A 14431-nucleotide genomic window follows, 5' to 3' on the forward strand; every position below is an offset into this window, starting at 1 on the left:
CAGCAGAGTTTCTTCTTAGGTTCATAACAAGCTCAACGTGATTGTATTGATTTACTTAGGAGAAAAGGAAAGATATTTCATTTATACAGAAGTATACCTGGATAAATAAGCCACTGCTTCTCTCACCCTGGGTTTAGTTACCAGTACAAGGAAAGAACCTGCCAGAGGAGAAGGTCAGAACTTGGTAACAACATTGTTGGACATTTTGGCAATGTTTTTTTCCTTAGTCTCAAGCATCAACTTTATGTGGGGTAGAACTTTCAATACAAATCTATTCCTTAGTAGCGAAATGACAAAAACTAATTTAATGCGAGCCATTTTAGTGACAAGGCAAGTGAAAACCAGCTTGTTCTGAGCATACAAGGAAGCAACGCAGGAACTGGTCCCTTGGGCACACACTTCCCTCTGTCTCAGCCTCCATTTGACTGGAATTCCTAAAGGTTCTGGTGAAGGCCTGAGGTAACCCTGTGCTCCAGGTAATTCAGACCTTTGAGCAGATGTGTACAGCACTGTTTTGAGAAGTGACAGCTCTAAGTGCTAATGTAAAAATGGCAGCTTCCCAATAAAGTCAATAATCTGATTAGTAGTGTAGCTAATGAAAGCATTAAACAAACTTGCTGAGTGCTTTTTCTTCAGCATACAGGAACCTAAACCAATTTAACTGATAAGAGAAATACCCATGATAAAGACTGAAACGGTTCTATGCATGTCTCATGTAATAGGCTACATGGAGAACATTCCCCAAGAGCTTTTTTCATCTCTGGCCTCTGAAAATAAGATATCAAAAAAAAAAAAATTAAATATAGCATGCAGCAGAACTAACTTTGAAGGTATAAGAGGCAAGGTTAATATGTTAAAATGTATCAAGAACATTACACTGTAATCCAAAGGACTAAGTAGGTTATACAATTTCATAGTAATACCTAAAAAAGGTCTTTGTATTTTTTTTTTTAGGGAAAAAAGTCTTTGTACCATATATATTTTTTTTTTTATTCTGACCAAATTAACTTTAACAATCCTTGAGCTTTTAGATGAGGCTGTGCAATGTGTTAATTCCTTTTTAGCATTTTCATTTCTCAGAACAATGTCCTTCCCTTTGAACTAAAGAAGTTGTGCCAGCTTTTTAAATTTCAAAATGCATTTGAGCCTGTAATTCAACAACTGACTTCCTTCAAAGTATCTGGGAAGTGGGAGATCATGTCACCTGCCCCACACTTGTTCAACAGCACAGTGGTGGCATCACTTCCTTGATGGCACTTTGGCAGGAGAGGAACAGACAGTGTAAATCCACTGCTTGAGTAGTCCCCTGAGGTGTAATGGTTGTGCCTACCCATCACTTGCAGGTCGCAAGACTGATACAGAAGCAGTACCTCTAAGGAAGAGTTTTGGTGGGTGTTGTGTCCTGTCCATCCTTTCTGTCCTTGTCCTCCCACCAAACATCAAATTAATTCTTGTAATTCAAAACTATGAGATTTCTTTTACTATGTATTTTACATAGTTCTTATTTTACCAAAAGCCTCCTGGGCAGAGCTGATGTTACACTGATGCAGTTAATTGCACATTTCCACCTAAATGAACAGTGACAGGGTAAGAGAATGATGCCCTGGAAATGAAATTTAAGTGACTTGTCAAAGTTACATGCCTAAAGCTGCCAGTGCTGTTATTTCCATTTCCACACCTGTGTCACTGCTCTTCTAAGGCAAGGCAGCAGCAATGGTCAGAAGGTATTTGTTCCTCAAGGGTTCAGTGGTTATACCAACTTTATGATGACCTTTTTAACTCCAGCTCAGCCCTAAATGATTTCCTGGCTGTCAGACAAGATCAGTGGTTGGTTACTGTATAGAAGGAATTTCCTGCATGAATTGCATGACACCAGTTTACATGGAAGTGTCTTTGGTGTTAGTAATGAGAAACATCAAGTCTTTAGTTAACTCAAGGAAATGATTCACCTCAAATTTGATAGAAAATACAGTGCAACTCTTACAATGACCTTTAGAAAAAAGTATTGAAGGTGAACCATACTATGAATAGTTTGAATGGCAACAAACTATTTGGTACAGTTGTAAATGTCACCATAGCTTCCTCTGAAACTTATCATTAGAGTTGGAACTGAGAGTAATAGTTGAGTATCTGAAGAAAATCACTTGTTCAATTGCTTAATCTTTGGGTTATGATGATGGTGAGCAGGTTGCTAGTTTTTCCTGAAGGAAACCTTATGCTAAAGAAAAAAACTCCAAAATATGTAAAAGTTACTGGATTGAACAAAGCCTTTACTAACACATGGTACTTAAGTTAAAGCTTGAAATACTAATATTCAAACAGAGAAAAACATTGAAACAGTATTTACAGATTAGCAGAATTACTTAATTTGTTGAGACCAACAGGACAAACACTAAACAGGTATTTCTGTAGTCTGATTTCTACATACAAGCTGTCTTCATTTCTTCATAAAAGCATTAAAGGTTCTACTTGCAAGCAGTTTAGACATGAAAAGTCTCCTGTATTGTGGAGGGATTCTATCAATGAATTACTAGTCTTTGCATTATCTACTACACCATACTCACTGTTCTGCACGGTAGCCAGGAAAAGCTTTCCCTGCTCTTGTTACTGGAAGGGCTCTGCCATATTTGACCTGCAAACATTTGCACTCTGCTTGCTTGTTTTATTCGAGGCATTACACTGCAACTGAAGTCATGAAGTTCTGACCGGTGGCTAGGTAAGTGTCCTTGTGGCATCCCCTGTTCCACTGCTAACCTCTAACTGCGGCTTTCCTCACATGCAGAATGTCCTGAATAATCACAAACAAGTGCCATGTGTCTTCTACCTACAGGTGGAGTAACAAGGGGAACATTTTCTAAGGATTAGCTGAACACTAATAATTTGTGCAGTGAAGCTTCACCATTGCTGTTTTGCTGTGCTGAGCAGATACTAAGAGCTTTTGGTAGCTGGAAAAAAATGTTCCTTCTTAGATTAAAGATCATTTGACTTACACAAGCAGGAGAAAAATCCTTTAGTTGGTACAAAAAATTTATTGTAAAGCATTCAGCTCAAATACATGTGATCAAATCTCTTTGACCATATAAAATAAGAATGTTCCAGGACATATTTAAAGCCAAGTTGTAGCCAATATAGGATTTTCATAGTTAAATCTGAACCTCATAGTAAAAATTTTAAGTACTGACAGCACTAGTAAGTGGTATGTACAGTGCCCTAAAAAGGATTAAAAGAAAGTATAATGTTCCATAGAAATGGCACCCTTAACTTGTACATTATGAGAGGTGTAAGTAAATTTAATGATGAAACAGTCAATCACAAGTTTAAATACATTACAAATTTACTTACTGTATGAGCACTGTTAACAGTCTTGTTTCTATGTCTGTGTTCCTCATTACTAGCCAAGATTTTGCAAGTCTTAGGTAAAATGGTTTGAAGTGGTTCTCCAGTTGTGTTCCCTAACTGCTTTCCCATGCCCTTGATTCCTGTCCCCAAGCTACTGAAAAAGACAGGGAAACTCAGCCAGCTACCAGCATTACCTAACCACTAGTGTAACAATGGTCCTGGCCCTACTGTGAAACCCAGGCTACTGTAAGCATCAGTAGTATTTTTTAAGACTAATCTGAAGCTGAACCTGGTTAAGTAGGTACAAAGCAGTCATCTTAAACAAGTCTGATCAAGGGTGGAGCAAGGCTATACAATTACCTTGTTGAAGCTGAAACTCAGCATGTGACACTTCCAGAAATGCTGACACCCTCATCTTCCAGTTCCAGCAGCCAGGACAATTTTTTCCCCTACTCTACAGAATCTCTTGTACAGGATTTTTCACCTGATGAGCTGTCAAAACACCAATATCCTGCAGTCTAAGAGGGAAGGTATGGCAGAATTAGCAAGATAAAATACACAGATACCACTTTTTCCCTCTTCCTCAGGTGAATTTAGCCAACCCTGAGGAATGTTAATACAAATGCTAATGCTTAAAAAGGCAAAGTGTGTCACCAGCTACATTGGAATTCACAAATTGCTTAATCTTCTTGAGAACTGAAAAAAGAATGCACCTAGTTTTAATTATTGCATTTTTCTCTTTGGCTTTCAAATCTACATCTAGTTTATCCTCAGGAACAGACATGCTAATTTGGGGAGATTAGTGCTTCCTTTCCAGCAAGTAAGATGCTTGGTCTAGGCTTCTAAACCTGCAACTCAACTAAGAACTTCTGACCTTGAGTGCTACTGTGGTTCTGACTACAACCCTACTGACTTGAAATCCAAAATCCATTTCACCCTGCAAAGTTCTCCTCATAAATGGCAGAGTTGTGCATGGACATGAAACCAAGAACCTGTGCAAAATATGGCTGCAGTTCAATTTGTTTTCAAAATTAATTCAAAGTTGCATACTCAGGTTGGCCAAGACACTAATGAGTCAATTGACAAAGCTCTTCATGCCATTTCTTTACCAAACTGAAGCCAGAATGATGAAGGAAACTAACCTACAGTACCAGTGGCAGTTTCTCCTCATTCCCAGGCAAGGGTACTGTGTTAAGCATGCATACTGAGAGCAGTATCAAGGAAGTACATGTCAATGTATAGTCTTCAGCTTTTATCCTTTATTACGTACACAGCAAAGAAGGCAGCATTAGACACACGCACAGTGTGTTACACCCATTCCATCCACAGCACTCGCACACACGCACACACACAGCCTTAAAAAAGTGTCGGTGATAAGGAACATATTATAAAGGTTGTGATCTTTATCTCTAAGCCCCTGAGCTTCTTCTTATGGTTAGGTGAAAAGGCAACAAACAAGTCTTTCCTTGCTCTATAAGTGCTTTGTGCAACAATGTCCATAGAGGTCATAAGTCTTTCTGGGAGGAGTGGATGTCTTACTCCCATATTCACAGTCTCCTATCGCTGTTTTTGCACCAAATAGTTTCCAGTTATGTTTAGTTGTCATAGGCGGCCAATACAGCTCTTGCTCCTGTGATTAAAGTTAGGAAAGGTTCTGCAGATCAGAAATGAAATGCAGGCCCCTCTTTCTCTCAAGAGATGTCATCTCGGTGACACTGCAGGACTAGAGAAATTACCAGAATTCCGTGGGGACTGAAGAGGCACGGATGAAGAACTGGGAGACAGTTTTCTTGGGCTGCATAGGTCACCATTGTGCAACTTCCACAAAAGTTCTTCATTTTCCATTGACAGGCGTTTGTTTACTTTTGATTCTTTCTCTAGTGACTCCTGTAAAACAGCTTGCTCTGTAGAAAGTTGCCTGCAAATGGAAGATTTACATCAGAACAAATAACCCTACTTGGAGGCTGCAGTACTGAAACTTAAAGAGAGGTTTGAAAGTGCATAAAGCCTTGCTTGGCTCTCAGCTGAATTCCATCTTTATTTGGAGGATTGATCATGTTCTCATCCTAGCTATATTTAAACTAGTAGCTTGCAGAAAGCAGGAGAAAGTTCCAGTAAGAAACATCCCTAAGGGCCAGAAAAAGCATCTGAAAAGTTAGGCTTGTCCTACTTAAAATGACACATGCTTTTAAACAGCTGTGCTGGAGCCTTTGGGTCTTGTTGCAGGCTCAGCTCAGCATAGAAGCTGCAGATTCCTTCACACTGGAAGAGTCTGACCATCCATTTAAGCAACAGTTAGGAAGACTCAGATCTGTTTTATTCATGTTAAATATTACTGTTATTGCTAAATAAACCACACTGATCTAAACTGGGGACAAATTACTCACTGAAGTGGTTATAAGTAGGACCCAGGTCTAGCTCACAAGCCAGTAGTACTTAAAAGGGACAATTTTTGTATTATGGTATTTCTGAGTTGCTTTATCTTCCCTAAAATATTGGAGTACTGAAGAACAAACTAAACCTTTACCCACTTTCAGTATGTTCCTGCTTGTTATTCTACAAAGGAATGCACATTTGTAGAGATACAAGTGGGGAAGAAATGGATGTGTTCTTTCAGAGAGTACTACAAAATTGCATTCACCAGTATTTCAGCAGAATTTTTTTTGTCACAGGAACCCCTTCCCCTGATTAATAAGGGCATCTAAATGTCCTTATTAAAGGTATTTTTCACCTTGAAAGCTCCATGTGTTTGTCCATCCGAGCTTTTAATTCTTCATTTTCTTGCTGAACCTTCTTTAATTTATCCATTAAGATTGTGTTGTTCTCCACCTTAGAAAGAAGGTCACAATTTGAAATAAAACCCATACATGCACTCATCAAGATACTGACTGAGCTATTACAGACACTGGTGATCTGGAGCTTGCAGAGGTTGTTGGAGTACTTAAAAAAACCTGCAGTAACGTCAGACTGACCTGCTGCCATGGCTTAATGTTCTGTAACAGTCAAATAGATCCTACTTACCTTATCCTTGCATAGCACTGGCACTTGGTCACTTGTGCTGATTAGATGCCAACAAGGAGGACTGGATAAGGGATCTGCTGTTAACCAGTGCATTCCAGTAACTTCTGCCAGCGATGGACAGCAGTTTTAGACACTCTAGCATCTTTCTAGACAAAAGACTGTCCAGAAATACCGTGACAAATTCAGGAGTTCCCCTGCGTAAACAGCTTTCCCTATTGCTCTTCTGATTCTACTTTGTTGCTGGAGGATGTTATCAAAAATAAAAGGAAAAACTGAATAAATGGTTGGATGGTCCAAGGCCTTCTGCACTGTGGCCAATGTCTGCTGCAGAAGATGAAGGTTTACTAGTAATGTGCTAGTAATTGTAGACTACAGTAACATACACTGCTGCACAATACTGAACAACAACTGATGTGCTCCATTGTATCCAAACCTCTTTCTATACTTCCACATTAAAATCTTGCTTAAGCAAGTATTACAACAGTGTTCAAAGGCCCCACCCATGAGAAGGACCCTGTCCTGTCACAAATAAGAACATGCTAAGTAATTACAAGTTCTGCCTCCAAACCTGACTTTTCATGTGGAATTACACACAGGTCAGGAGCACAGCCACACAGCTAAACAAGCAGCTTAACAGCTAAAATGATTGGCCTAAGCTAATCAAGATGTACTCCATTTCATATTTGATCCCTTCTTGTTAAATTAGGATAATTTCCTTGTTAGTGTTTTCCTGACAATGCAATCTTATCTTCCATACCACTTGAGCAATGTAGCAGGTAAGGATTTTGTTCTTTGGGGGATGAGGGAGAAGAGAGGGAAGAGGCTCTACTAACTTAGTAATAGTTTATGCAAAGCAGTAGTGGTCTCAAGATGTTAAAAGGTCATTCTTTCCCCTCTTGACATATATCCCAATGCTGTATCTGCAATGTGAGCATGTCCCATCATGAATTCCTGTTTCCTTTTTAACAAAAAAAGATTAATTGTTGCATGTAAGTCTGTCCAGCCCAAGTTCATTATAGGATCACAAGTCGGAGACACAGCCTCAGCCTGCCAGACCCCAAGGAACACTCACCAGCTTTTCCATCTTCATTAGCTTTATATCCTGCTGATGGAGTTTCTCATTCTTGATCTCCAGCACTGCTTTCAAACTTTCCAGCTCCTGTTCCAGGTACATTATCTGCGGGTTTTTCTGAAAGATTGCCAGAGAGTTTGCTTAGTACCCTGAATTTCAGGAATAATTTAGATGTTTTTCTGCTATTTAGAAAAAACAAGAAAATAATTACAGTAACGAGTTACTTTTTCTAAGTGAAATCAAGTCAAACACTACAATAAATAAGAAGATCTGATATCACTTTATCCTCAGTTTTTGTTTGTCCTTCAGGGTAGGTGGACAGTTGCAGTTGCTTCATTAGGAGCTGTTCAGAAAACACTTAATGCACAGACATGAAAAACCCTTGTGAATCAAAGGAAGGCATGAATGCTGTCACAGCAAAACTTGTTTCACAGGAGTGCCCAAAGGCCTTAAGGCTAGGAGTTCCAAAATTTATTTCATATTACTCATAACCCATCCCAAGAGATAATTAAACATTTGAAGAGTTTTCAGGCACTGGAATAGTTCAAAAAAGCACCAGAAGTTTAAGTTCTGAACCTGACTGTAGCTTATCTTCCCTGGTTTGAGTCTGAAGGCTCATAAACAGAAATTAAAATTTTTCTGTTTTGCATTCTTCTAAAGCCTGAAAATGCAATTACATACACAAATCTTGCACTGCTGCACGTCCATTACTTATCTACAGTATAGCAAGTTAGGAGTTTTTTATTTTTCCTTTTCCTGTTGTTTTCTGGGAGGTAGAGGGGAGAGCAGGAGGAAGCCAGAGTAAGATGTGGTTTTCTCAAGGATCTATTTTCCAGAGTAAGAAACCATTCAAACACTGCAGAGTAAAAACACATTCTCTGCATTTCAAGGCAGTCATAGCCAAAAAAAAGCAAGTCTTAGTCCATTCCCAAGTAGTCAGAATGGAACACAAGCTGAAATCAATCAATGATTAAGCATGTTGTGTAACTAAGTTTATCTTCAAAATCAAACAAAACTTGTTTTAGTGTATTTGGGTAAGAACACAGGTGCATTGCACTGAGTAACAGCTTCACTGCCACACCAGAAACCTCGGACAGGAGGGCAATGCCTGCAGTTTTCTGGGGTGTGGTCCCAGAAGGACAGGGCCAGTACATGTCACAGGTAATAGGGGCTCCATCACCTACACAGTTCATTCTCCTGCTTGTTTTTAAGGCCTGTTGCATTAGTGGTTCTTGTTTAACTTCTTTTGAGAAGTCTGTGCAAGGGTGAAGCATGCTGCGCTGCTTCAGTTAAGGCAGCACACAATTTGTTCCTCTGTTTTGTGACTTTAGCATGGAATCTAGGAGCTAACAAGAAAAGCAATCCTGAGAAGTTGAAATGTAGCTTACAGCGTGTTCAATATTCAATTTATTTTCTTTCTTTCTTCAAGCCCATTGGCCTTAAAATATCTTTTTAAGGTTAAGTCTGAGCTCCCCACATTAGCTATTCACAGGAGAACACACATCCAAATAAAAAGACTCAGAGGCCTACATAAGTTTTTAGCAAAAAACTGGGATTATCAAGTGACACTATCTAAATGATACCAGAGAACTGGAAATACATCTCTGTCTTCAAAGGGCTATTGGGAATTCCAATGTTGCAGAATGTGTGTTTAGTACAGAAGAGTCTGCTGAGTCAAACTGGTGCTTTTCCAAAGAGAAGTCTCAAGCTTATCATGCATCTTATGCTCTCAGGAAAGCACATTTGCAGCTATGTAAAGGCACTTGACTATTGCTCCTTTAATTTAAGCAACATCTGAGCATCCCTGTGGAATACAGTTCAAACTCCCACTGCCACAGCGACATATTGTGGTTGCAGATTCTTCTTGTGGCAGCTCTGTCCTGCCCCTAGAATAAGCAGTAAGAGAAAACAAAACAAAACAAATTCCAGTAAAAACTAGGGCAACTTCCACTAGAGGCATCCTAAGTGAGTCTTCGAGCATGGAATTTCTCTTTGTGGAATAAGCAATACTCCTGGTATTCCGCTTACTTCTGGGTAACCGGAAAGATTAGCATGTTTGTGTCTAACCCTCCCACTGCATAAAAAAACCCCTCTCTCAGAGCACATTTCTATCCTAGGAGCATCAGAGGTAACAGCAGCCTTGGGAGGAAAGGCAGGGCAAAATAAAAGTTTCTTTAAAGGATAAATCAGTAAAAAGTATGAATCAATGTTTGAATAAAAGCATTAGAAATGAGCTTTGCAGTAATGATGCAAGCCCACACTGATCATAGCACTGGTACAACAGTTATCGACTGTCCAGAAAAATGCTATGGTACAACTGCTGCACACACACAGGTCTTTGATTTAGCTTAGGCTATTATTTACACCCCTGTCTTAGACACTCAACAGCTTTATAGAATTATAATGGTAAAGTTAATACACAGCATTACAGTGCTTGCAAAAAAATTGTGAAAAATGGCAGGTGAGCCATTTACGGAAAAGTATTACCAAGTATGGGAGCCCTATCAGGCTTCATTGCAAACCTTCTGCATTATGCAGTAAAATAAACCCAGGCAAGATCTGCTCATCCACATTACTTTGGAAGATCAAGACTTACAAGATTGGATTTTTCTTTGGCTATTTGTTTTTGTTCTTCCAATTTCAGCTTCTCACTCAAAGAGTTGTTTTCACTTTTTAGTTCATCGATTTTTTTCTGAAATGCAAATATATTGTATAGTTAGGCCAAGAATTCAGTGCACATCTCCAAACTGCTTTTCAAGTTTTAAACCGTTGCAATGAACCCAGCCCTTAACAAACCTCCAGCAATTCCTGCTTCTCTTTAAAGGAATCTTCAAGTGACTTCCTTTCAGATTCATGGGTGCTCTTGAGCTCTAAAACAAATTATTTTTGCAGATTTTTAATACCACGTAAGACGTGAAAATTCTTTTTGAAAAGAAACAGCCTGAAGAGCCAGCCTACATACATACACACAGATGCAGTTGATGGCAACACAGAAAGAACATTTATCATTAACTGATGCAAAGCATGTATGAAGTATCAGATTTATTCCCACTTCAGATTTGCTGATTGTCCCCTCACATATCCATTTCATTAGTGAACAGCCTGTCAGTTTTGAGAGCATTCATCTGCATGCAACAAATGGACTTATTAAGCACAGGCCACATCTGACAAAAGTTGATTTTATGGAAGGAAACACAGCAAAAATTGAAATTGTGTCTTCCACAAACTTCTAGAAGAGCATTTCTTTTCCTACTTTGTATGCCATGCAGAGGAGTTTGTTCTTTGAAAGCAATGGAAGCCTGAGCAGTCTTCAAGACAAAAAAGTATCACTGGAAACTTGGCTATCAAGCTGAGTTGGAAGGAGGATGGAAATCATCATCACTTAAATCAGTAAGATGCAATGTCATTTAAACCTGAGCATGGTCACCAGCCCTCCCTGAAAAATCACCTCCGCCACAGTGTACTGTACACGGTGTATAATATTTCTCAACACTTCCATGTCATTATGGAAAGCACACAACCCTACTTATCCTCATTTTCAATTTTGAGGTGCTCCTTACAGAACTAGGGGGTGGAAAGAATTATTCAGTCACTTGAGATTTTGAGGGAAATTCAGAAATCTTTTACTGCAAGAAAAAGTCACTTCCACTCAAACTGTTTCAAAAGCTTCATTCAACTACAATGAAATCATGATTACTGCTGTATGTAAAATAAGACTTGTCAGTTCCAAAGGAAGGAATTCAGCCAATGATTTTAAAGATAGCTGGCCACAAAGAACAGTGAAGTGGACATAATGATCAAAAAGCCTGAATATTTTAGTTTGTGACTAGCAGTACTATAGCAACTAGCAGTACTATAGCACATGTACTTAAATACAAAATACTTGCCTGAAAAAGAGGATTCATACTTCTTTTTCAGCTCCTCTACTTTTTCTGAGTGTCTGTTTTCAAGTTCCAGCTTAAAGCTTTCATGTGTGGTATTTAAATTGTCCACCTGCAATATGACAACATGATTTTTCTCCCCTTACATGTAACAACCCTTGTTTAAAGCATTGTTTCAATGGCTTCATGCACTATGTCAAGTACATTTTAAATGGTCTAGTAGGATTTAAAAGGAGAAGCTGAGCCCTGTACAACATTTAATAAATGAGAACAATGCCTTACAGTTTACAACTACCAACAGGATGATGTGTGCATCTGTCACACGCATGGAGTTGTTGCATAGCAAGGTCAGAGGGCAGGTGTGTTTCTATAAATCTTAAAACTCAAGCTGCCTCAAATATCCCATGGAGTTCTAGAAATTATTTAAGCTGGCAGAACACAAGCAATCTCCACCACATTTAAACATAAGCTTAAGATCTGTACAGCTTAGTGTGGTAGTATTTTTATCGCTGCAATGAAGTGGAGTTTCACATTAAATAAAATAACTGTTATTAGCAAAACCCAGGATTCTTTGAAGGCTCATTTATAGCAGAAAGCAGTTACTAGAGAACTTTTCTACACTGAGTGTTACAAACCTGCTCCTGGAGTTGGGCTTTGTACTTTTCAGCTTCCTCAATGCAGATACTTTGGAGTTTCTCACATTCTGCAGTGTAAAACTGTTTAAGCCTCTCCTCCAGCTCAGCTAAGTCATCATGATGTTGCTGGTTTAACTTCTGCAAAAACCCTTCATAAGCAACTTGCAGTTCATTCCTGTCTCTTTCCAATTTCTCACAAGCTGCAGAAGTGGTTACTGAAGATGTCAAAAAAAAAGAGAGAAAAAAGTGGATCAAGTTCAATCCTAAAGTCACTTCTTCATTTACAGGTATTAAAAATAATGAACACACTGCATAGCAACATGGTTATATGCAAAGACAAATAGATACATCTATTGAATGTGTACCCCCTCCAAGGGCACATGAAAAAACCTTTGCAAAAATACCAAATTCCATGTTTCTTAGGTTGAGCATTAATTGAACCTAGTTAAGCCAGGAACCCACATAGAAAGCACAAGTGTTGCAGATTAACAGGACATGAAAGAAAGAATGTCTCATGAGAGGCACTGAAGAGCTCCAATAAAAAAAATAATTGCATTTGATACTTCACCTTATTTGATTCCACTTCAGTAGAATACTTGTCAGAGTACTTCACTTTTTGACATATAAACCACTTTGCTAAATTTGAAAGTCTTAATAACCTGAATACTATATGTTTAATGACACTCACGCTCAGATATACAGCAGAGAAGCAATTCTAGCCTGACATGGACAGCCTGATACAGATCTGCCAATCTGAAAGGTACTGCTCATGTGTTTATGCCTCAGATATTTAAATATGCAAGACATGAGAACAGTTTTAGGCAAAAAGTGCAGAGTATTAAGAAAAGAGAAATGCTGTGCAGTTCTCTTTACATCTGCATTAACACAGGTCTGCTAAGAAGGCTGCCCATATTTGTCTCCCCATATTTGTGGCTGGTTAAAAGGCAAAACAGAAGTTAGGAACTTGCATTTTTGAGTTTGAAATTTAGCATTCCCAACTCCAGCCAACCAAGCCTGAATAGGAGGAGTCACCCTCCTACTGCAGCAAACGCCTTATGCAGTTCCAGCTCCACCCAAAGCCTGGAAGCAAGGTGAAACAGCATCTCTGACACAAGTGTGTGGTCACTGACCTTGAGCAAAACTGGTTCTATACTGACTCTAGAACTATGGTTTAAAATAACTTAGTGAGATGAGTGGCTGCTTAAGAGAAAAATCAACTAAAATGTTAACTTGATCTTCAAAGGCAGGAGAAGTCATGTATGCATGCACTTCACAGCAGAATGGCACACTGCTTAAACAGTGTAAATATAAATGCTATGTAAAAGCATGGGAAGAGTCAAGGATTTTTGTACAGGCAGTACAGGAAATTCTCATCACAGCTGTGTTTGAGCCTTAAGATAAATAAATTACAGTATCTTCAATGACTGATTCCCAAAGCAGTAGTGGGTCAGCTCAAGGGAAAGCAGCCTGCCCCAGCAGAGTGCTTCAAGTTACACGTATCTTATTCTTCTTTGCTACAGCTCATTAAAAGCATGTGAGTAACTTGATGAATGATATTCACACTCTCTTTTAAGGGAACTGTAAAGAGTCTTGGCCCTGCTACCATAATTTGGAACCTGCAGTAGAACTAGAAAGTGTTAAGAAAGTGAGCTGTACTGCATGGAAATCAATCTGCATGTGTGTCTACCTGAATTAGGTTTAACAGCAAGCTTAGCTGTGCTGGGTCTGTGCGAAAGATCCGCTGATCTGGACAGATTTAGGCCAAGCTCTTCATTCTCTGACTGGCAACGATGCAACAGAGGCTCAACTGAAACCACAACATTCTCTGCAACCCAAGCAGATTTCACAGTTTTTGCTACTTTCTGCACCAGCACCAAGAGATGGTTTTACTTCTCTATCTTTATTCCTTCCACAAACTTCTCTTACCACTGTTCCCTTAGGGAAAGAAAAAAAACCAAACCAAACCAAACCAACCAACAAAAAAATAAAAAAACCACAGAAAGCAAATTAGCATTCACACTTCTTTCACACCGCAGTGGCAAGAAGTTATTGAATAGATATACTCTGCATTGCCACATTTTTGGAGAAGAGGAAACATCATTGTTAGGGGACATTATTTTACAATGCAAAGACCAGGCAGCAAGCCAAATGGAGGTATTACACAGCCAGCCACATGCAGATTGATCTAACCTTCTGTAGCAGAGTAAAGGCATAGCTGAGAGGCAGGCTACTTGCATGGCTCAGTTGAGGTAACTGTAGCAAAATGCTTCAAATGATCCACTTCACTTCAAACCAACAGAGGAAGAAGCATCAAATTCCTTATTTGCAAGGCCAGAGCTGTTCGTTTGCCTCCAGTTAGCCAGAAGAATGTGCTGCCTATCCTTGCATTATCTTTAAATGTCAGCACGCAGAACTTCAGATGATGCAAAGCACTTCAGAAAAAAAGCAAATAGCAAACCACGCCTTTGTCAAAGAAAACAGAT

At 39.1% G+C, this 14431-nt stretch overlaps 1 protein-coding gene across 8 annotated transcripts in view; it reads right to left on the reverse strand.

Moving 5' to 3' along the window:
• Positions 1 to 4578: 4578 nt before the first annotated feature.
• MTUS1 (microtubule associated scaffold protein 1) overlaps positions 4579 to 14431 on the reverse strand; it is a 117265-nt gene continuing 107412 nt past the window's right edge. For all 8 annotated transcript variants that reach the window (XM_048303114.1, XM_048303113.1, XM_048303111.1 and 5 more), the window contains 7 exons: positions 11949 to 12163; positions 11320 to 11425; positions 10229 to 10302; positions 10029 to 10124; positions 7433 to 7549; positions 6071 to 6168; positions 4579 to 5257 (listed from right to left, as the gene is read on the reverse strand). In XM_048303114.1, coding sequence (XP_048159071.1) covers positions 5041 to 5257; positions 6071 to 6168; positions 7433 to 7549; positions 10029 to 10124; positions 10229 to 10302; positions 11320 to 11425; positions 11949 to 12163 — 923 coding nt within the window. In that variant the 3' untranslated portion in view covers positions 4579 to 5040. The remainder of the gene's footprint in view (positions 5258 to 6070; positions 6169 to 7432; positions 7550 to 10028; positions 10125 to 10228; positions 10303 to 11319; positions 11426 to 11948; positions 12164 to 14431) is intronic.

The sequence above is a fragment of the Corvus hawaiiensis genome, chromosome 5 (assembly GCF_020740725.1).
Source record: "Corvus hawaiiensis isolate bCorHaw1 chromosome 5, bCorHaw1.pri.cur, whole genome shotgun sequence".
Lineage (NCBI taxonomy): Eukaryota > Metazoa > Chordata > Aves > Passeriformes > Corvidae > Corvus > Corvus hawaiiensis.